This window comes from Terrapene carolina, unplaced genomic scaffold (assembly GCF_002925995.2).
Source record: "Terrapene carolina triunguis isolate 2854851 unplaced genomic scaffold, T_m_triunguis-2.0 Scaffold31, whole genome shotgun sequence".
Taxonomy (NCBI): Eukaryota; Metazoa; Chordata; order Testudines; family Emydidae; genus Terrapene; species Terrapene triunguis.
Window position 1 is genome coordinate 5644023 of NW_020664382.1, and position 24359 is coordinate 5668381.

At 41.3% G+C, this 24359-nt stretch overlaps 1 protein-coding gene across 3 annotated transcripts; it reads right to left on the reverse strand.

The window, feature by feature from the left end:
- Positions 1-282: 282 nt before the first annotated feature.
- Positions 283-24359, reverse strand: LOC112113022 (chromatin assembly factor 1 subunit B). 3 transcript variants are annotated; one of them, XM_024209170.2, is made up of 15 exons: positions 24295-24359; positions 23778-23873; positions 21684-21814; positions 21172-21304; positions 20329-20446; positions 18457-18560; positions 15134-15230; positions 13375-13453; positions 10362-10455; positions 9555-9624; positions 9346-9428; positions 7619-7781; positions 6026-6454; positions 1651-1745; positions 283-1013 (listed from the first exon to the last, which is right to left on the reverse strand). In XM_024209170.2, exons 3-15 carry the CDS (start codon positions 21807-21809, stop codon positions 892-894), a joined length of 1713 nt encoding a protein of 570 aa, XP_024064938.1. In that variant the 5' UTR covers positions 21810-21814; positions 23778-23873; positions 24295-24359; the 3' UTR covers positions 283-891. The 3 variants fall into 3 exon arrangements, with proteins under 3 accessions (XP_024064938.1, XP_024064936.1, XP_024064937.1); XM_024209168.2 differs by having other exon boundaries at positions 9337-9428; XM_024209169.2 differs by having other exon boundaries at positions 9337-9428; positions 23778-23984; positions 24295-24351.

Sequence of the window (24359 nt, forward strand, 5' to 3'; positions counted from 1 at the left end):
CAAAGAGCACTAAGTGCTAAAACAAACACCACATTAAAACCTTAACAAATTGGTTTTATGTATTTATTTTTTGCTAAGGGAGCAGGTTTTGGACTATGGAAAAATAGGGAAAACTAGTAATTTCAACATATATATCGCAATCCTTTGCTGTCCCCAGAAAATCTCATGCCTGCAATTTTTTTATATACAGAATGAACGGACAAATCTGTTTCTATTGTTGAATGCCCATAACAAATATTTAAACAAAAATATTTTTCACTTCCTTGCAGTTATAAGTTTGACTTTTATTTCAATTATAGCACTGATATTGCACTGCATTTTTAAGTGTGGAGCACATAAACATTAAACATCCAAATGGAATGAAAGTCAGAGTGCATAATTATCTTGTAAACTGATAAACTTAACTGTGAAATGTAGAAGTCAATTGCCTCAGGGAAACAGTTGTTAGCCACATTAAAACACTATGAAGACAGACAAATCCTTAAAAATCCCCCTTTTTTGCAAGACACAGACTTGCTGGAAGACTTAATACTTTAAAAATATCAATGCGATGATTATGAAGGAGACTCTTAGGTTGTCATGACATTTCTATACCAATATTGCCTGCAAACACTATGCTTTATCATGCAGTTGACACTACTTGGTTTAGAAAGCAGCGTTCAAAGGCCGATACAGGCATAGTTAAGTTCCAACTATTTTCACTTCCCCAAAACAGGATTTTTGCAGAAAATCAGTCTTTTCTGCTGCAGATACCCTCCTTCACAGCACCTTATGTTAAACTCCCTTAATACTCTATTTAGCTGCTGAGGATCTATCACTTGCAGAAAGGGAGTTTACTTTCTGGTCTAGTTGCATTGCCCCCAGACAGTGAGTTTACTGAAATTTTGGTCTTCAGTTGTTTGAACTACAGCTGGTTTGCTCTTCAGGAGATGCAGAGACAGGAGTTTCATCAGTTCTGGGACGTTTAGATGCTGGGGGATTGTGCACAGGATCATCAGAGGGAGAAGGTATCTCTGAAATATTGGGAAATAACGAAATTCACTTAGTTTGATTTCTTGTTTATTATTTTTCATTTAAAAAAAATTAAAAATGAATTTAGCACTCATGAAAGATGCTGAGTGGACAGCCCTGGATACCAAACTCCTTTATCCACTGTACAAGCATCGCGCAGGAGCAGCAGTGAAAGCTGGCCCGTACAACCCACCAGTCTGGTGTGGAGGTGAATACCTCAATGCCAATTCATTCCTGGGTGTTGAGACTGACAGCCAGGATTATAATTAACATCAACTGTGTTCACAGAATCATAGAATATTGGGGTTGGAAGGGACCTCAGGAAGTCATCTAGTCCAACCCCCTGCTCAAAGTAGGACCAATGTGTTGCTGATGACTAATGTGGACATCTGTCCACTAGCAACTGGACTGAGAACAATAACTCACTTTACATTGTCCAAAGTACCATCAAGCAGCAGCAGCTTCCAAAACTGTGAGTTGGAGACACAAGTTTCTGAATTTGTCATTAATCCCTCTGTATTTATGTTTGAACTAAGACTTTCATATTTGCCAAACTAGTCAAAGATCCATAACAATGTAATTTGGAATGAAATGGCTGAGCAGCAAATCTTTATATATTATGACCAGAAAGTGGCTTACCATGTTGAATTGCTTCTGAGGAGGAAGGTGTGGACACTAGATTTGTGTGTGTTGAGTTTGGAGTGTCTGTCTTCAGAGGAATCAAGTTTATTCTCCTTAAAAATAAAACAGAGATACAATTCAACTGCTTTTAATGCCTCACTTCCACAAATTCTTCTTTGAAAGGTACTGTACAGTATAATTATTTAATTACTGCTTCAATTAACTACAGTGGTATAGATGTGCTTTACACACACACACACTTTCCCTGGCTACTTTTGGTATGGGATATTCTGAACTGAAAATTTAACTTGTAAAGACAGAAGTGTTTTAATTATTAGACACTTTCCTTGAATGAGTATATGTGGATATATAGCAACACAGTGATTCTTGACTTCAAAACATGTTATATATATGAAAGATTTAAACATTAAAATTGGCTGCTAAGATAAGGTTTCTACTCTGCTCTTTAGGCATGTCTACACTTACCTCCGGAGCGATTGATCCAGCAGGGGTCGATTTATCGCATCTAGTGAAGATGCGCTAAAATCGACTGCCGAGCGCTCTCCTGTCGACTCCAGTACTCCACCGGAGTGAGAGGGGGAGTCAACGGGGGAGCGTCAGCAGTCGACTTACCGCAGTGAAGACACCGTGATAAGTAGATCTAAGTACGTCGACTTCAGAACAACTTAGATCGATTTCCTCCCCAGTGTAGACCAGGCCTTAAGAAAGTCCTTCCACTGTAGTGGAATCTCCTATCTATACCTCCACTGGACTGTTCTGACTTTGCCTCTTCTGGGGGAAATGCCAATTTTCTGCTGGATTACGCTTTCTTCTGCGGATGTTTGTTGACAAGCACTGTTAAAAAAAAGTACACTTCCCCAGCAACTTATTGCTTGTGCTTTTCTTCTGTTAATTTTCAAATGGCATGTCTGGTAGATTTAAGTATAAAAAATGGGGCAGTGTGTGACAAACACGGTAACTAAACACTTCAGTGTTTTCTTTTTATTTTTGCAGACAGCTGTCTCTGTGTTATGGCACAGAGTCCCAGAAATGTAGGGCTGGAAAGGATCTCGAGAGGTCATCAAGTCCAGCCCCCTTCACTGAGGCAGCACACGTATACCTAGACCATCCCTAACAGGGGTTTGTCCATGCTGTTCTTAAAAACCTCCAGTGATGGGGATTCCACAACCTCCCTTAGAAGCCTGTTCCAGAACTCAACTATCCTAATATCTAACCTAAATCTCCCTTGCTGCAAATTAAGCCCCTTACAACTTGTCCTACCTTTAGTGGATATGGAGAACAACTGAGCACCAGCCACTTTATAACAGGTCTTCACATACTTGAAGACTTATCAGGTTCTCTCCTAGTCTTTTCTCAAGACTAAACATGATCAGTTTTTTAAAACCTTTTCTCATAGCTCATGTTTTGTAAGTTACGTGGGCATGTGAGCGTACTGTAATTCAGTCTCTACGCAAAAGAATTAATGGACACAAATCTGACATCAGGAATCATAATACTCAAAAACCAGTGGGAGAACACTTTAACCTGTCTGGCCATTCTATGACAGACCTGCGGGTGGCTATCTTAAAACAGAAAAACTTCAAAAACAGACTCCAACGAGAGACTGCTGAGCTGGAATTGATATGCAAACTAGACACAATCAACTCAGGGCTAAACAGGGATTGGGAATGGCTGAGCCATTACAAACATTGAATCTATCTCCCCTTGTAAGTATTCTCACACTTGCTTCTTATCAAAGTGTCTGTACTTGGCTAACTTGATTATCACTTCAAAAGTTTTTTTCTCTTACTTAATTGGCCTCTCAGAGTTGGTAAGACAACTCCCACCTGTTCATGCTCTCTGTATGTGTGTATATATATCTCCTCGATATGTTCCACTCAATATGCATCCGAAGAAGTGGGTTGTAGCCCACGAAAGCTTATGCTCTAATAAATTTGTTAGTCTCTAAGGTGCCACAAGTACTCCTGTTCTTTTTACTGTAATTCTGTATTTCCTGGTTTTCTGCAGTTTGAGGTTTTCTGAACTCGAAGCTCTGGAAGGACATGGAGTTGTCACTGGGAAACCTTAACTCTTCATGAACGAAGGTTTTTTGCAATTTAATTTCCTAGGTTATTTTTTTAAACAGAAAGAAAACTAGTTGGTAGGAGTTAGTGGTCACTGGCAGTTGTAGATAGCATGCAGGCCAAGTGGACTATCAGTCCTGGCCCTATACCCTTCTCCCCCCACCACTCAGCCCCACTAACCAGCCCTGTCCCTTCCTGTCTGGCTGCCCTCCCAGCTGCCCCCCCTCCCCACTATTTTGTCCAGGCTCCCTCCCACCCCATATGCAAGATCGGTGGGAGATGTTTCTGATATGTTCATGTGCCAGTGTACCCAGGTTTGCAACTGGACCTGGTCTTGGAATCCAATCTTCCCCCTATGGATGACCAGAGGACCCCAAGGTTCTTTTGAGAGCCACCATAACTTTCTGAAAAGGAGCTGTATTCTGTGTACTGCTTGGTCAGTCTGGGTTTTCCCTCACGTCTCCCACCCCAACTCACCTGAGGAGGGGATAGGGAGAACAGTTTAGACCCCTCTCCAGAATCTGGTTCACATGAGGGGCACATGGAGGGGGTCAGACCCCAAAAACATGGGCAGGGGTTCCCTAGATCCCAGCACACGCACAGGGGGCAGGAAGCAAGGCTCAGACACCCCCCAAGGAGGCAAGACCCCCCCTATCTGAGCTCACATGAGGGGAAGCAGGGAGAGGGGCTTCCATTCCCCTAAGGAGGCAGGGACCCCTCAGATCTTGATGCACACACGGGTGGGCAAGGAGTGGGGCTCAGACACCCAGGGAGCAGAGCCCCCCCCAAACCCAGTTTCATGGGGAGGGATAGGGACCCCCCCCCAAGATCCTAGCACACATACAGAAGTAGAGAATGTGGGGCAGAAAGGCACCCCCGCCCCTATTCTCTCACTAGACTCCATGCCATTCACCCCATGTATACCTCACCTGCTACCCCCAACCTTTCACCTCCCATCCCCATTTATCCCCCTCCCCACAATGCAAACCTAAACCCTTCTCACCCCTTCCCCCACACATGCTCCCCCTCCCCGCCAGCAAACATTTTTCACCCCAAAATAAAAAAACCCCCTCTAAGATGGATTTTAGCAATATGCCACCACCCTCTTCTAAATTTCTATCCAAGGGAGGGGGTGAGGGACTCAAACTGACATTGTCTGGATGGGTCAAGTTCATACTACTGCTTATCCCCTGGAGCGATCCAGCTAGTGTGAAACTTTGAAGGCTAATAACTAAGGCTGCGAATCATTCATGGAGGTCACGGAAGTCCTCCATGAATTTTGCAGCGCTGGTGCGGCTGACCCCAGGACCATCCCAGCAGCTGGGGAAGCCCTGGGACCAGCCACTGCTCTGGCAGACTCAGGCAATGGTCCCGAGCGCTGCCCTGGAGCAGCGGTCCGGAACCAGCAGCGGCGGGGCTGCGGGCTGCCCACTGCCCAGACCGGCAGCAGGGCCCTGGGCCGTCCCCCACCCCCTCAGCAGAAGCGTCGCCCATGTTATTCCCCCCTCCCAGCAGGTAAGATTTAGTCCCAGGTATTTTTAGTAAAAGTCCTGGACAGGTCATGGGGCTGTGACTTTTTGTTTATTGCCCGTGACCTGTCCAGGACTTTTACTAAAAATACCTGTGACTAAAATATAGCCTTACTAATAACCTGTTAACTTCTCTGTCCATGCATGCATGGCACAATCTATTAGTCGTGCAGATAGACTGGCGAGTTGTCACATGTCTAACTGCAGAAGTAAAATCTTTTTCAAGTAACATTTTCATTTGATTTTCCCCATAGGCCTGGTGGGTGCCCTGCACTCTACTGGGGTAACCCTCGAGCATCTGGGATGCTTGGTGATGATCTGAGCCTCGGTTTGATCTGTATTTGTGGACAGAATGACAGGTTACCAGAACCTGTCAATTTGAAGAAAAGCTGGGGGTAAGGGTTGTGAGAAGGGTCTGTATGTCAGAAACCCCTTAGTTAAATGGCCCTAAATTTGGATCGCTAACAGAATCCCACATCCCTATGAGGTACACCAAAGCCAATCTGAGTAACTGTAGATTTTAGAACACTTTAGAGTTGAGCTTTAAACAAAAACGGGTCTTAACCGTAACCATAGCAGAGCTGTCACTCTGCTATAATTAAGGCACAAATTTAGGATCTAGAAGTCATTTTGACCTTTCACTTGGAGTACAAACGGAGCACAAAAGTATGAAAAATAGCTATAGAATTTATTTTTAAACCTCCATACTTCTAAAGTAGCACAAGAACAGCTTGTTTTGGCCTTCACATTTATCACAGGAAACGGCAATATAAATCTTACCTTGGTGTCTTACTCCACCCTTGTAAAGCATTTAGAGTAATCCTCCTGGGCTGGTTTACTTTAGCACGCTGGCTGGCTGGCTGCATGGGTTTCCTCTCCTCTGAAGATGAAGCTGGAATATGTTTGATGCCAACGGGTGTTGAGGGAGAATCCTTGTTGGTTATTATTGCTGCTGGTGTTTTAGGCTGGAGAGTGAGATTACTTGGATCCAGGGTCCTGTTCGGAGGGGTTCCATCAACTGGCCTGGGGACTGGGGAGACAACCTTGTGTGACTGACTCTTCTTCATTTTCTTCTCTGTTGCACTAGCAGTCGTGACACACACCACTGGTTTCTCTTTCAATGGTACTCCAAGCTCATCCTCCTCAAATGTCACAAAAGAGCAGTATCCATCCGTGGAAGAAATAGCAAGAAAGGATCCATCACTGGACCTGTTTATTTTTTTCAGAGGGAAGAAATCTGAGAAACTGAGCTAGTCCTGACCGCTCTCCCCAGAAACATATCCCATGTCAATCACACAAGTTGCCCCATCCCCAAATAAATGTGTAAATGTAAATAAACCTGAAATGACCTCAAAGACATCATCTAACTCAAACAATCAATAGTTCATGAAGCACAGCCTTGACAATTGATTTAGTTCCTCTGGCTTTGTCTATGGTACGGCATTACCCATTACTAGCAGCAGGTGGGTGCCGCCGAAGTGGTACTGAATACAATTTAACTGCAGGTATACAAATATTCAGCACCTTTTAATCATGATTTCTGACATTCTGCTGAACACAGTTTGCCATAATTTACACTGTAGTTAAACTGTGTTCAGCACTGGTTTGGTGGCATTTCTTGCCCTTTGTGCTGGCACTGGGCAGAAGCCCTGCAGCGATAACATGAACAGGCCCCTGCCATTCACTTCACCAAACAGTGATCACTGGTGAATTAAGAAACCTTAATTTTCTGTTCATGTTCTCATACAGCCCCCCTTCATCATCACACATGAGCATCATTGACAAGTTTTGAAAGAAGCCCCATATCCAGTCCTCAGCTGGAAGGATAGTGGTTACAGTATGGACTAGTGGTTCTCAACCCGCAGGCCGCTTGCAGCCCAATCAGCACACAGCTGCAGCCCATGTGACATCCTCAGGGCCATACAGGCAGTATATATATTGTGTGGATGTGGCCAACATAACACAGGGAGCTGCATATGCAGACCACAACGGTAAATAGGTTGAGAACCTCTGGTACAGACCCTAGAGAGGAAAGATGGTCCAGTGATTAGGGCCGCAGTCTGGGCCATGAAAGACCTAGATTCAGTTCCCAGCTCAGCCACAGACAGAGAGATCTTGGGTAAGTCACTCAGTCTTTTTGGTGCCTCAGTTCCCCATCTGTAAAATGTGGATTATAGCACTGCCCTATCTCACAAGGGTGTCATGAGGAAAAATACATTACAAGATTGCAAGGCACTCAGGTACTATGGTAACCATACAAGTACAATCGATTGATAGATGTGTAAAGTAAGAAATAGGAGGATCCTTTCAGAAAAGATAAGAATGACAGCACGCTCTACCATGACAAATCTAAAGGATCTGTCAGTTACCTACCATGAAATGTCACTCAGAGTATGATAATGTATATTGGATACGTAACCAAAGGGAAAGGACTGCTGTGTATCATAAAAAAGCACAGAATCTTCTGAAGCAACAGCAAACACCAACCGATAGGGGAGATTTATTAGCGCAGGGATGGATTTCTGTGAAGCTTCATCTAGGAGTACAAAGAACACAAGTCTGAGAAAAATCACACAGAGACCACCACTCCATTATAATGGTATTGCTTGTACTAACTTACTTAACTGCTTGAACAGAGTTTTTTCATTGCAGTGTATCAGTACCAACATTCTGGCTGAGAAGATGGCACTTATATTATATAACACTATTTTCAAGTACATGCAATTTTCTGGAAAAGCTACTCTTTGGACTTAAGTTTCTCCTATTTTGTCTTAGCCTAAAAGGTGAATGGTTGGGGAAAGTTTGGTCTTTTTGGCCTTTTTTAAATTATTCGAGTGGGAATGAAAATCCTCCAGTTAAACTATTCAGAAGCTTTTTTTGCACTTTAACTCAAGGTCTGAATAAGCAAATCTCAAAATTTACTTTAAATTACAATCTTACCAGTTTATATAAAACAGAACTTGCTATAATCCATTTTCTTCCTGAATTTCATTTCCTTTTGTAATTTTTAATTTCAACAGTTGGCTAATCTTCTGGGCTAGGAGTTAGTTCTTTGTATGGTTAGAGGACAGATACCGAAGCAACATTTTTCCAGCTGGTGCTAAAAGGCAAGCACTAACTGGCCTTTATTTGCAGCAGTGCTGAACATACACAGGTCGCACTGACTTCCATCAGTGTTATGGAAGCTCAATGCCTTTGAAAAATCAGGCCACTTATTTAATTTTAGGCATCTAAGTTTGTACATTTTGGCCCTAGCCTGGATCTTTTGCTTTCATGAGAGTGTTGTGGAAGCAGCAGCAACACTCTGCTTAATAAAGAACTGACAGGTTGACAAAATCCCATCTAGTTCTCTTCCACCAGCAGCTCTTAAGGTTATGGTGAAAAAAAAATGGCACTAAGTAACAGGATCCTGTAAGGGATACTATAATTTGTGAGTTATGCACTTCAAAGGAGGGGGCCCTATTGTGCTCCAGTTAGAATTGAGGAAATCTGTGCCTTTTAGCAAGAATGTGAATAGTCTTATTTAAAAACCCTAGGGTAAAATCCTGGCCCCACAGACTTCAATAGGGTCAGGTTTTCACTTCCTACCAGCCGGTTATTGTGCAGTTTGTGTACAAATTTCCCCTCACCACAGCTCTGCCAATGCATCCCAGTCCTGACCAGCAACACTAGTGCTATTTCAGTCTTAGCTCTCCTGAAAAAATATCTTCAATTGTTGCAAACTGTGACAAATTTTATAGTGATTCTGTGATGTGGACAATCAGGACTAAAACAATATTTTACGAGGTGATTCCTTAATGCTGAGCCAAGTTATTTATGTTTATCCAGTGAGTTAAAAAAGTTGTAGGAAAACACCATAAGAGGCCAAGTGAGAACATTTATCCACTATACCAAAAATCACTCAAAAGGCACTTAGTGAATTTAAGGCCTTATAATCAGCAAATAGCTTCTTAGTTGTGGTACAACAGTTAATATCCTAAAGGAATGTTAAAAGACTGGGACATAAAATAGTATGACCTGGAGTTACATAGTCAGATTTGCCTTCCAGCAGATTTGCTGTAAAACAAACTCCCCAAAAGGATTTACGGCACCTTTCTTACGTGCTGGTCTCAACTCAAAGTAGACTGGACAGCAGCGAACAGCCAGAGTTGCCTTTCCAGGACAGGGCAGGTGAGCTATGGGCCTATTAAAAAGAAGAAATGTTTTAGAAAATGGCATGTTAAATGGATATATACACAAACACACACACACACACCCACACACACACCCCTATATATTATAAAGAAAATTTAGGTATATTAAATCCTACCTTTTAAGATTTTTTCTCGAAAAAACATACGTAGTATTGGTTACATTCTCTCCTGATTCAACACAGCCAGCTGAGAAAATGAAAAAAAGTTTCAAAGCATTACTCATCAATTCAAAGGTAATAAGCACAGAAACTTACATTTATAAACAAGCATTAGCCTTGTGTCAGAGGACCAGGTTTTTGTGATCTGATCACAACTTGAAAATGTATCCCAAATACTACTTTAAATCTATTTTAGTTTTCCTTATATACTGCTCCAAAACAAGCTTTTTTTTACTTTTGCAAATGGCTGTAACATCAATGTCTATGCAGGTAACAGACCCCGCTTTGCAGCTTTGGTCTTATTAATCGATCAGAATGCTTTTAAGAACAAGGACACAAAGGAGTAGAGTCAGAATCAGTCAAAAAAGAAAATACTCCTTTTTTTTCCTGACACTGCAGCATTGTTGATATACCAGGAATTTCATAAAGAATGCCTTATGCAAGTGTTAACACTGCACTGAAGGTCTGAGTCTCCTGCTGTTGGTTAATAAAATGCCAAACTGATTGCAAATGTATACAGAGGGGTACACTGAATTTAGCCTACTCTGTAAAATAGGGAACCACAGGCTGCTACTACCACCACCAGCAGCAGCAGAATGTAACATGAACAAGATACTGTTAACCCCTTTTGCTGCTGTAGCACGTGGCTGTATTCTGCAACATATCCATGTTCCTCTGACATTTCAAAAGTCATGTACCTGACACAAGGGCAAAGTGCCGCTCCAGGGCTGCCACATGCACCTGGTACATCTTCCTTTCACGTACCTGGAGTGAGAAGCAAAGAGCCGTCAGGAGTAAAACTAAGCCTGCGGAAGAATGATTTCATGCTGTCATCATGAAACATCCGATAGCTTCTCACCTGTAACATTTCAAAAGAGTAAAAAAAAATCTTTAAAGTATCATCTCTGAAAAACACCATTAATTCCAGTCAATACATTTATCTTAAAGTGTGACAATCACCTGGTTATGCGATCCAGTTTAATGGGTCTTTAGTGGGTCTTAAAATAATTTAAGATTTTGCTACCTCCAAATTGTTTTTGTAAACTATTATTTTGTGTGGTTTAAATTCTCTATGGCTAATGGTAGACTCCCTGGATCCCTCTTCATATACTGATTAGCATACTTCAAAGGCATATTAGACTTGACTATTCCTCTCGTTTCCCTCTATCATATTATTATAGCTATTTAAATTGAAGTAGTCACCAGTAAGGGAAACAGATGAAGATACATTTTATTTACAGAGTAGCACTATTGCTTGGGTATAATAAGGGAAAAAAATGCAACTTGATAGATCCAAGAAATTCAGATAAAGAGAACCAAAAATTAAATAAAGACATGGGAATAAAGATACATTTTAAGTAAACAGACAAGTTACAAATTAACTGAATCTAAGAGTCTGTCCCTTAGGTAATCTTACTTTAACTCTAATACTAGAGATTTAAAGATGCCCCCTCAGATCCATTTTAGACCTGATTTTCAGGACAAACAAACCTGCTTAAGGCTACTTCCTAAAGAAAAAAAGATATGCATTCCTTTACAGACAACTCCAAAAAGTTATTTTACTATCTATCATTCAGAGTTAATTTGGGGGGAAAAAACTCTTCTGCTTCCCCCTTGGGATTTGAAACTTTTTACCAATATATTTTCACTCAAAAATTATATTACACCCGCCAGGTGACTGCAAGCTACTGCATTAGTAATAAAAATGTTAATGCAATATTATAACTAGGACTGTCAAGCGATTAAAAAAATGAATCACGATTAATCACGCTGTTAAACCATAGAATACCATTTTTAAATATTTTTGGATGTTTTCTACATTTTCAAATATATTGCTTTCAATTACAACACAGAATACAAAATGCATAGTGCTCAGTTTATATTTATTTTTTTATAAATATCTGCACTGAAGAAAACAAAAATAGTATGCAAGTACTGTAGTGCAATCTATTTATTACAAAAGTTGAATTTACAAATGTAGAGTTAGGTAAAAAACCTGCATTCAAAAAACAAAACAATGTAAAACTTCTAGAGCCTACAAGTCCACTCAGTCCTGCTTCTTGTTCAGCCAACCAAACAAGTTTGTTTACATTTGCAGGAGATAATGCTGCCCACTTCTTGTTTACGATGTCACCTGAAAGTGAGAACAGGCATTCCCATGGCACTGTTGTAGATCAGCGTCACAAGATATTTAGGGCATTTGGCACGTAAAGATTCATATTTCCCTTTAACCACCATTCCACATGCGCCCATGCTGATGACTGGTTCTGCTCAATGACAATCCAAAGCAGTGCAGACTGATGCATGTTCATTTTCATCATCTGAGTCAGATGCCACCAGCAGAATGTTGATTTTCTTTTTTGGTGGTTCAGGTTCTATAGTTTCCGCATCAGAGGGTTGCTCTTTTAAGACTTCTGAAAGCTTGCTCCACACCTCGTCCCGCTCAGATTTTGGAAGGCACTTATTTGGAAGACACAGATTCTTAAACCTTGGGTCAAGCGCTGTAGCTTTCTTTAGAAATGTCACATTGGTACCTTCTTTGCGTTTTGTCAAATCTGCAGTGAAAGTGTTCTTAAAACAAACAACACGTGCTGGGTCATCATCCTAGACTGTTATAACATTAAATATATGGCAGAATGCAGGTAAAAGAGAGCAGGGGACATACAATTCTCCTCCAAAGAGTTCAGTCACAAATTTAATGAAACATTTTTTCTTTTTAAAACGAGCATCATCAGCATGGAAGCATGTCCTCTGGAATGGTGGCCGAAGCATGAAGGCGCATACGAATGTTTAGCATATCTGGCACATAAATATCTTGTAATGCCGGCTCCAAAAATGCCATGTGAATGCCTGTTCTCACTTTCAGGTGACATTGTAAATAACAAGCAGGCAACATTATGTCCCGTAAATGTAAACAAACTTCTTTGTCTTCACAATTGGCTGAACAAGGAGGACTGAGTGGACTTGTAGGCTCTAAAGTTTTACATTGTTTTGTTTTTGAATACAGTTATGAAAAAAAACCCCTACATTTGTAAACTGAACTTTCACGATAAAGAGATTGAACTACAGTATGTGTATGAGGTGAATTAAAAATACTATTTATTTTGTTTATAATTTTTACGGTGTAAATATTAGTCATCAAAATATATTGAGCACTGTACACTGTGTTCTGTGTTGTAACTGAAATCAATATATTTGAAAATGTAAAAAAATCTAAAATATTTAATAAATTTCACTTGGTATTCTATTGCTTAACAGTGCGATTAAACTGCGATTAATTTTTTTAATTGCGATTAATTTGAGTTAATCGCGTAAGTTAACTGCGATTAATCGACAGCCCTAATTATAACTATTAATAACCTTAAGAGCTGCTGCCGGACAGATATCTTTGAAATTATTCCATTTAAAAGAAATTCTCTGTGTACAGACTATTTTTTGCTTCTCTCCCCTTGAACTTTACTTAAGGGCATTAGCATTGTCAATTTGCTAAGTTATGGGAGCAGATGAACTTGCAAGAGACTAGATGACAATATTATTTGTGATAGTCACTTCCACAGTAAACCAAAGTCAGAGAAAACAATATGAAGAAACATCTTCTATTCCACACATTCATACAGCAATAAATGAAGAGACAAATGCAAAAATATCTGATGTACAAGTAAATTATTTCTAAAACTGAATAGTTTTTTTTTCCAAATTTCACTTTCAGAGAGAGCAGCCCTTGTAAAAAACATACCAAGGGTTATCTGATAACATTGTTGGTATTAGAACAGTTTACCTCGCCTTCAGCTCCTGATGGCATCTTGGTAACATTGAACGCTACACGCTTAGTCTGTGTACTGTACACACGCAGCACCCTACATAATGGAGAATATCGTTACCCACAAACAGGTACCTTCTGCACTGAGCAATATTCTTGTCTATTTCATACAGAGTTACAGCACCTTCCTTTTCAATCAGAACTTTCTGGATCCAGTTGACAGTTATGTGACAAAAGGACTTCCTTCTAAAAGGGTAGGAGATTATTACTACTAAATATTATAGGACAGGACATTAACAAATAACCACTAAGGGTATCTCTACCCTACAAATTTTTGCTGCCGCAAGTTTTGTCAGCATAAAGCCACCACAGTTAGCATATTGCTTGTGCGTGTGCATGCTGGGCTCCTTGCATCGGCGCTGCGCACATTCACCAGGAGAGCTTGTTTCAATGCAGTGAGGAGCATCATGATGTGAAACTTGCCACTGTCCAGCACACTGTCTTTTGGGAAGTTTTGGCAATGCACGGTGGGGCAGAAACGAGTTGCGCAGGGGTGACTAGGACTGCAGGGTCAAGTTCCCATCATGCAACTTTCTCCACACCCATGCTATCTCTATCCCATAATTTTCATGTCTTTTTTAAAAATTCCATGCACCTGTGTGACTCTTTTGCTGTCCATGATCTCTCACAGAAGCACAGAGCCTGCACAGCTCTGCACTACTGTCGTCAGCATTGCAAACAAAGGACACACGATCCTCTGGTATTTGCAGAACCATAAGAAGGGCTGCAGAAAACATGGACCTTTGCTGATTTATTCACAGAAGCTTATTTGTGACATGTGTGTATGTGCCCTTGAGGAAAAATCAGGGCTCAAAGTGAAATGGAAATCTGAACAATTTCCTGGGACTTCCCTAGTGATTCCATCAGTTTCTACAGAACATGAACCGTCACTGAAAGAATAAATCATACTTCTAGCCGTTATTGTTGCAGTTTCCTTACGAATGTGAAGGAAAAGGTGTAGGTTAACATGTATCCATCTTTTTTTCTTCAGCACACACTAGCGACAACGGGATAAATATAATTAAAGGGGTGAGACTTTGGTGATAAAAAGGTACCTAAGATCACTAAACTAAGGCACTAGCTACACAATGCCCATGTAATTTCTATAGTCTATGAAGACAGCCCACTGATGTGCTATTTTTCTGCATTACAGAGATTCGGAACACTTTGGTACTAAAGAAATCTCAAATCAGGGATCACTCTCCCAGAGGTTTATTAGCCAGTTGCAAAGTCTATCAAAATAGGATGCATACCCCCAAACAATTTAAGGTGCCCTGCTAAGTTAAAATGAAAAAAATTGAGTTAAACACAGATTTGTTTGCCAAATGACCTTACTAACCAGGCTGCTGAGGGTGGGGATATGGGGTGGGATGAAAAAGAGGGACATTCAGCCCAGAAAAATTAAACTTCTGATATCTTCAGTGATCCAAAAATGCCCAGTGGAGGATCATTTGTTTAAAAGTTTAATTAAAATTATTTCTTTGTTGAATGTTCCCTCTAAGACTTTGGATGCATTCAGCACAGAAATAAATTTGGGATTAACACCAATTCTCACTTCACCTTTGCAGTTCCCTTTGAAGGACCAATGTGAACAGCAATTAAAACTCACATTTCCAGATATTGATACTTGTGAAGTGAAAAGCATTCAGTTCTTTTCTTGACTTAATTAACATGCAACAAAGAATAGTAATAGGAAACACTTAAAACAATAACTCACCTATCACAGCTAAGAGTTGCAATGTACTGGCCGACAGGATCCCATGTTATTCCTTGTACATAACTCTTGTGTTCATTAAAAATTGAAACTTTTTGCCCTGAAAAAGCAAATAGTTTCTAAGTTCCAAAACTCAATTTCTATTTCATAACACACTTTTCATTTCAGAAATAAAACAAGGCCAAGTATTTCAGAATGTAAATTATATATTTTTACACTTAAATAGAGAACATTCTCATAAAGTGTCTTACAATGACGGTAGTGGGAGAAAAGGCTTTCTAATGATATCAACTCAACCCACAAAACTCTCCACCAACCAGGGGATCTGGTGCTGGGAGGCATGAGGGGCCACGCGTTCCCCCACCCACCCCCGTTACACTGCAGAGAGTGGCACTGTGACGGGTTGGATCACAGAAACCTCCCTGAGAGCTGCCACCTGATGTGCCAAGACTACTTCTGCCCCTGCTTTCCCTGCCAGCTCAGGACTCCAGCACCAAGTCTTGCTGAGCCAGACACTCCCGTCTGCTCCAACACAGACCCAGGGTCTGAATTACTTGCCCCAAAGCTGCAGGTTTACCTGAAAACAGCTCACAGAAGTGTGCTTGTCTTTAGCACTCAGTTGCCCAACTCCCAATGGGGTCTAAACCCAAATAAATCCGTTTTACCCTGTATAAAGCTTATGCAGGGTAAACTCAAATTGTTCGCCCTCTATAACACTGATAGAGAGATATGCACAGATGTTTGCTCCCCCACGTATTAATACATACTGAGTTAATTAATAAGTAAAAAGTGATTTTATTAAATACAGAAAGTAGGATCTAAGTGGTTCCAAGTAGTAACAGACAGAACAAAGTAAGTTGCCAAGCAAGATAAAATAAAATGCGCAAATCTATGGCTAATCGAACTAAATACAGATAATCTCACCCTTAGAGATGTTTCAGTAAGTTTTTTCCTCAGACTGGACACCTTCCAGGCCTGGGCACAATTCTTTCCCTTGGTACAGCTCTTATTCCAGTTTAGGTGGTAGCTAGGGGATTCTTCATGATGGCTCTCCTCTCTCTCCCTTTGTTCTGTTCCACCCCTTTATATATCTTTTGCATAAGGCGGGAACCCTTTGTCCCTCTGGGTTTCCACCCCCCCTCACTGGAAAAGCACCAGGTTAAAGATGGATTCCAGTTCAGGTGACATGATCACATGTCACTGTAAGACTTTATTGCCCATTTGCCAGCACACACATATACAGGAAGACTCACAGGTAAAACACAACCATCTGTAGACAATGGTCCTGGTTAATGGGAGTCATCAAGATTCCAAACCACCATTAATGGCCCACACTTTGCATAATTACAATAGGCCCTCAGAGTTATATTTTATATTTCTAGTTTTAGATACAAGAGTGGTACATTTATACATATAGGATGATCACACTCAGTAGATTATAAGCTTTGTAATGATACCTTACAAAAGACCTTTTGCATGAAGCATATCCCAGTTACATTATATGCACTTACATTTTTATAAAACCATATAGACTGCAACGTCACAGGCACCATTGACACTCATGTTTAACATGTATGCAGAGGAATCTGTTAAAAATATTACAAGAAGAGATTCCAGAGTATTACACCTGTCCAACACACTGACTCCATGTGTCACAATGAAGCAGCTACTGTCTCATACTTGTATGGAGGACAACTGCGTACTTTGCAGGAAAAATACTCCAGCATGAGAAGAGTTGCTCAAAGAATTTTTTCATCATTTGGCATAACGAAGCTGCTGCCTTTCACTGTTAAGTGAAGTTTCTTAATAGTTCCCAAGAGGCGGCTGACACTAAAATGATCTTGCATGCCTTCAATGTCACAGTGAAAGATGTGCACACGACACACATGAGCTAGTGTTGTGAGATGCTACCGAAAACTTCCGCAAGATTCGGTTTTTGTGCCTGCTGCTAGGGAACATAATCGCTGTATATTCCTCAGAGATGTGTTCCTACTACTCGGACCATTAAATGCCACCACACTGCCAGGATGTGACACTACTGGAAGACCAAATTGTCTTACCAGAAGGCATTTGATTCATCCTCCTAAGACATTCTCCACCCTTTAAAGGTGCTTGGAATGGCTGAGAATCACTGATGAGGTCATAAATAAACTTGGCATATGAATGCCTCCAGTGTACCATTTGAAGACCAACATTAAAGACAGTTGCAGAGCTACGTATCACAGGGGTAGCCGTGTTAGTCTGGATCTGTAAAAAGCAACAGAGTCCTGTGGCACCTTTAAGACTAACAGATGTATTGGAGCATAAGCTTTCGTGGGTGAATGCCCACTTTGTCGGATGCATGTAATGAAAATTTCCAGGGGCAGGTATAAATATGCTGAGAAGAATCAGTCTGGATGTTGATGGATGTTTTCCAAGAAGTAGATTTTCTCTGTTTTTCTATCAAGAGGGGGAAAATTATCAAGCAATGGAATGGCTCTGGGATGATCAAGTGCGAACTATCCTCCCCTTTTGGGCATGGATAGGTCTTGGATGATGGACTAATCACACCAGTGGATGTGAAATGCCTCGCACTCCAGAAACAATCCTTCCGCTAATCAAATGCTCACAAGAGCAAAGACCAGATGCTCACCACCCGGCAAACATTTGGCCAGCAGCTTGCTTTTTACAGAGATGTACAAGTGTGCTGCAGACGAGAATCAGTGTGACATGTCTAGCAGTGGTGCCCTAGATGGAGACAACACTGACGATGAATAAATATTTTCAGGCCTATATGTCAAGGCTAGCTTCCCTAGAATTACCAAAGATTAATGTCTTCTTTACTTAAGCAATGCATCTCTGTGTTAACGTATAATTTTGAATGTTTTCTCAAATATAAATCTATATAATTGTTCAAAATTTGTCACGTTTGGTACCACTGTGGTTGTGGGAGAAAGGGCTTTTAAAATGGGTATCGACCCATCTCTGACAACACTGTATTATCAAAATTTTCACCACTGGAGGACCTGGAGCTGGGAGGGCAGTGAGTCCCCCCTGCCATGCCACAGAGAGTGACACCATGGAAACTATGATTCTGTAGATTGTGTGAATCAAATTACCCCTCCCTGACCCTTCTGTCTCTAACCTGTCCACAAAATAAGATTTCACTACATCACGCTCCCAGACTAAGAGGTATTTCCACCCCAGCCTCACAAATTCAGGAGATAATTTGACCATATTGTCTTAAAAAAAAAAAAAAAGATGCTTTCGTTATTTCTTAAGCATTAAGCAATTCTACTTATCACAGGATGGATGCCACAAAGACAAATTAGAAACTTAGCAATTACCTTTATTGACATCCCACATTATAGCTGTGTTATCTACTGATGCAGATGCCATGCAGTTTCCATCAGGGGTCCAGCAAATATCGTACACATCCTCTAAGTGGCCTCTGGAATCCGGGGTAGTAGATTGTGATCATTAGTAATAGCAAGAACAAGAGTTATGAACGAAGTCAGATTTTTTAAAAATGTTAAAAGCCTATAACCAAAGGTTATCAATTATTGCAATAGTGAGATGGCCAGCCACTGCTTTTTATTTTTAAGCTATATATATATATATATATTCATTCCTGCTAGTAGGACTAACACACATATAACCCTGCTAACTTCTGTATAACATGGCATCTTTCAAAGAAATAAAAACCCTGAATTCACAAATGACTTCAAATGATGTAGAATTAAATATGTGAAAAATGAACATCCCCAGGAATGTGTGCAATATAGACAACACACAATTGTTCATGTACTACTAATAAATTATATAAATATGAGAAAGGTCACTTTTTCAGAAAACTTTCCTTTACAGATACATTTTTTCCACAAGAAGTGTTCAATAAAAGGTTGGCATATCAAGTGGAGTCATATCAAATCTCAGAATCTAAGTTTAGTTCATATTGCATTTGAACCAATGTCTTCTAATATCAAGTCCAAGTTAGGAGAATCTCCATGAAAAATAAGTTTTAAAAATGGTAAGAATCACTAGCATTATTTTGTAGATTTACACCACAATGTGACTATTTGAATGATAAAATATCGGTTACATTCCCATTTTTAAAAATTCCAATTTTGTTGAGAAAAATTAATTCTAATTAACTTATCTTGGAAGCTGTTCCAGTCTCGTATGGAAATTATACAAAAAATTTTGAAGGCATATTTTATACTATACACACTTTGTACCTATTCAGGTTTATCAGGTAGAGATACTAGATTTTTTTTTTTTGTAAAACAGTGTGAATTACTAATGAATTTAACGACCATAAGAGGTGCAAACTGAGAGAACCTGGAGACCAAAGTGCTCAGTTTATCCACAGATGCTGCTCAAACAGAGGATAGTGTTCCACATATTGTCCCATGAAGGGACAAAAGGTGATTTCAGTTTCCACAGCCTTTCATTCCTTTGCTTCTCCACTGAGAGTGGCAACAGGATGCCATTCAGTTCCCCTGTGGTAGTGGCACTCTGATGTCTTGCCCACTAGGAACTGGACTGAAACCACAACTCATTTCACTTAGATAAATGAACTATTTTAACTGTGAATACACATACATTTTAATAAGCATCATATATAATGTGAAATAAAGGCTATCTTGTATTAGATGAATACATAATAAAAAAATGTAAAAGTAACAATTGTACTACTGTAATTTGCAAATAATATTTCCAGACAGCTGGAATAAGACTTTTCAACAACTCTAAAAAATAGTTTAAACAATTTGGCTGGGACTGACATTTAGCAAACAGGCATGATTCATTTTTATCTTTTGGCACTTTTTTGTTTAATATTTATTATTAAATTACATTCACTATAAATACAGTAATAAAAATGTCTGTTTTCTTAAAATGTCCCTGTGCAAAAGTGGACAAAGACAGAGCTTTTGAAGTACATGATCATATAAGTAGGTGCAGAGAGCTATGCCACAGATATCAGATCTTCTGCCTTAACATCTTAGAAGACAGGGGAAACAGACTGGTACAGAACACCAGCACTCACTGATACTAAATAGGGGCAGAAGTTAGAAAGCATAACAGGAATTAGCTGTGGAGCAGGTGAGTTTTCCAAAAACTGGGAAGGGGATTTGTATATGTTGAGTGGAAGGCCGTTCCAGACATAAAGAGCATCATGGAATGAAGAAAACTCTCAAAAAGCCCAATTAAATTACCTTAAAGTTTTAATTACTGTCCAATTCTCTTTGTTCAGCTGAGCTTCATCTTCATCTTGAAATGCTATTGGTTCTGGTTCTTTGTTATCATTCAATTTCCACAATAAAATCACAGCATCTGTGGAATAATTTGACTTGTTGATAAATTTTTCTGATAATGAATTATTATATTGGCCTTATCCTGCTAACCCAAAGATAGACATGTAATGTGCAACTCAACCAGCAAAAATATTTAGACTAGCCTTGGAGATTTTTTTTGGTGATTGACTGATTTATGTTGATCTAGCCTTTTTCATTAAACAATCTGATTAAGAAGGAAATTTCCAAAGGTCCAAGTGGGAGTCAGGTTCCCAACTTTCAAAGGGTACCTAACTGCCCTTTGTGCCTTTGGAAATCTTCCCTTAAAATATGACACATTTGTGTCAAACACAATAGAGAGCTATCCAATCCCTTTGGTCCTGAGGATAAAGCACTGGTCTGGGATTCAGGAGATGGATTTAATTTCACAACTCGGCCACAGAGTCCCTTTATGATACTGGGCAAGCTGCTCAATGCCACATCTGTAAAACAGGAATAATTCTTTCACATCTGTAAAACAGAGAAAATACTTCCCTATCTCACAAGGAGGCTGGAGGAATAAACTCATTAGGGTGTGTGGGGGCACTCATGAACCACTGCCCTCCCTATCACCATAATACATTAGGGTGTGTGGGGCACTCATGTATTATGGTGATAGGGAGGGCAATGGTTCATACAAACCCAAAGATAGACACTTTCTGTGCTCATTTTTACATGAGATGTATGTATATTCTTTATATTCGTCTTTATTATAATGTTACTCACCATCTCCTCCTGATGCTAAAATCTCACCACTGGGAGAGAAACGCACAACATTCACTGCTTTGGTATGGCGAGCTAGATTGGACAAGAATTCCACAATTGCTTTCCCATCTGGTCCTTTTTCCACTTTCCATATCTAGTTATAAAAGTATTACAGATAGTAAATTGGCTTCTATACCTGAAAATTGATCTATTTTCAGTTTTGTAATTAGCGTGCACCATTTTCTTCAGTTCAGTTATTTATATATTTTACAAGGAGACAGGAGGAGTGCAGTCATTCAAAAAATTTCAAAACCCTACCCAAACTAGATGAAATTAGGAAGAAGCAGATTAGCCAGAACTTGAAGACTAAACTCAAACTGATAGAGTTCATGCCCCACGTTCACATAACTGTTCATCTGAGTCACTTACTCGTGGGCAGTGGAAAACCAGAAGAATGTGAAATTTTAAAGTAAAATTAAATTCCTTGGTAGTTATCTTGCACACACTAAAATCAATGAAAGTTTGGAACTCACACGAACAGCAGTGTCTACTCCTGCTGAGGCCAGTCGATTTATTTTCCCATCAGTTCCATGTTGGAAGTCTAAACTATACACCGGCTCTTTGTTGTGCCATGCTATTTCACAAGTAATGACCTTCATTCTTTCTAAAGGAAAACAGGGCAAGAATCAGATATTTTGCATTTATTATGACAAACATTATAATCAAAGTTAACAATACAGTGTCGACAAGCACTATGGAAATAAGAAAAACATTACAGCAAAGCACAAAAGATGACTACGTTTAAGTAACTATGGTTTATAATAACTGAAGTTTTCTGTAAGAACATTCTCTGAAAAGGTTGCTAAGCCATGGCTCTCCACTCCATTACTAGAAATCTTATGACGACAGAGGTAGTTGTGCTGGAACAGTGCTTAGGTACATTTTCTTTGGGCATATCATTTTTCCCATCCCCAGACCTCAAAGTGGTTGAATTCTTCATGCTGCTCTGATCCCTCTATTCCCTGCTCCGACGGCAACACAAATCTTGCATACATTGGTGTTTGAATCACAAGCATTGCCAAAGCGGCAAGAGTAATTAGTCCTGAGGGCATTCTGCGCCAAAAATTTAAAAATTCTGCACCAAAAAAATAAAAATTCTGCACACAGTATTTTAAAATTCTGCAAATTTTATTTGTCAAATAAATGTGGAGGCTCTAGCATGGCATTAGGAAGCACAGGCCACTGGCTGCACAGAGGTGGGAGATCATTGTGCAGCTCTCCCGCCGCGACACAGACTCAGCGGTGAGGCAGCACCCAACCCTGATACAGTGCAAGGACTGGGTCTGCCCCAGAAACATCCCAGGGCCCTGCCCCTCTGTGACAGGTGCACCAGGTGTGGGCAGGCAGGCTCAGTAAGGCAGGATCCAAGTGTGGAGGGGCTTAGTGCGGGGAGATCCAAGTGTGAGTTGAAAGGGTTTGGGGGGGGGGCGCGCAATCTGGGTGTGGGCGGCTCAGTGGGGAATCCAGATGCACAGGAGCTTGTTGGGGGGTTCTGGGTGCAACGATAATGGGACTCTGCAGGGGGGTCCAGGTGAAGGTAGTTGGGGCTCAGCAGGAGGAGTGTCGGGGGCGGGAGTGGGAAGAGAGCTTGGCAGGAGAGTGTGTGGGGCTCAGTGGTGGGGTCCAGATGCTGAGGAAGTGGGGCTCAGGGAGTGGGAGGGAAGATTCAAGTGCAGCTGGTTGGCTTGGTACGGTGGGGATCTGGGTGTGGGTGGTCCAGGTACAGGGGGAGTGGGGCTTGTTGAAGGGGTTCTGGGTGCGGGGGGGGAGTGGCGCTTGGTGGGAGGGTCTGGATGCAAGGAGGCTGGATGGATGGAAGAGCAGCTCCCTTTACAGGGATCCCTCCCCCTGCAGATGAGGAGCGATGGGTGCAGGAGTGCAGGAAGCACGGTGGGGGGAGGGGGGAAGAGTTTGCAGAGCTTCTTACAACCAGGGGAGAAATCTGGGGGTGGGTCTGACACAGCCCCGGATGCTGTGCGAGGAAAGAGGAAGTCCCATCCTCCCCAGCCCAGCCAGGACTAGCAGCTGAGCCTGGCACAGGGTAGGAGCCACCAGCTGAGTCTTCCCCAGTCCCGCCCCTTGCCCCACAGTGATTTACTTCTGCCGGCTACCCTGGACACCCAAAACATACTGCTGGGGAGGGTCGCATGACCGTTCTAGTGGCTTCCTTTTGCTTCCCCATCAGAAAGTCATTTTTCTGCAGGGAAGCAAAAAAATCTGCAGGGGACATAAATTCTGCACATGCGCAGTGGTGCAGAATTCCCCTAGGAGTAAGTAATGCTAGAAACATGGCAAGCAGTGACAGAGGGAGGAGTAAAAGAGGAATTCACCAGTTAGTGCAGACCTCATGGACCATAAAAGTTATCTGCATTTTAAGGGGAAATTATCAAGTAAAATGAAGAGAAAAGAATTAGCATGTTGGAGTGGGAAGGGAGATGAAAGGATAGAAGAAAAAAAGGGAAGTAGAGACAGAACAGAACAAAAATCATTCCTCCTAGGAACAGAGGGGCTTGTTAGTCACAGAAAAAATGCTATGCCTCAGCAATAACAAAACAACACTCACTTACCTAGCAGCTTTCTTCCAGAGGTCTCAACGAACTTTGCACATCACCACTGTTCTACAGGAAGACTGAGGCACTCAGCTGAGAACTGTCACACAAAGCCTGAGGTGCACAGTTAAAGGTTTGAATCAAACTGAAGTAAAATATGCACTCGTTTGCCAAACAGAGTATGAAGTTTAAGAGGAAGGTGAAGCAAGTCAAGCTGACAAATCCCTGCAAATGAAGAGGCCTCCTTCAAAATACTCCATCTCTGGAACAAAACCCACCCCCGGAAACATTAGCCTGACAAGAGAGCCCTGGAGCGACACAAACCCACCCCGGGACACAGGGCACTCTAGGACGTCACAGCAGGGCGGAATGCGGCCCTTTAGCCGCCCCTCACCAAACCCCATCGCAGCAGAGTTGGGCTCTGTACGCCCAGCATGTCACATGCACCCCGCAGGCGGCCCCTCCTCCGAGCCCCGCGCCTGCACCCCGCGCCCCAGCTCCCGTCCGTAGCGCCGCGGGGGGGGGGCGCCCCTACCTGAGGCTGGCGCGCGCGGAGTAGGGGAGGCGGGTCCGGCCGGCAGGCGAGGTTCACCTTTCCCG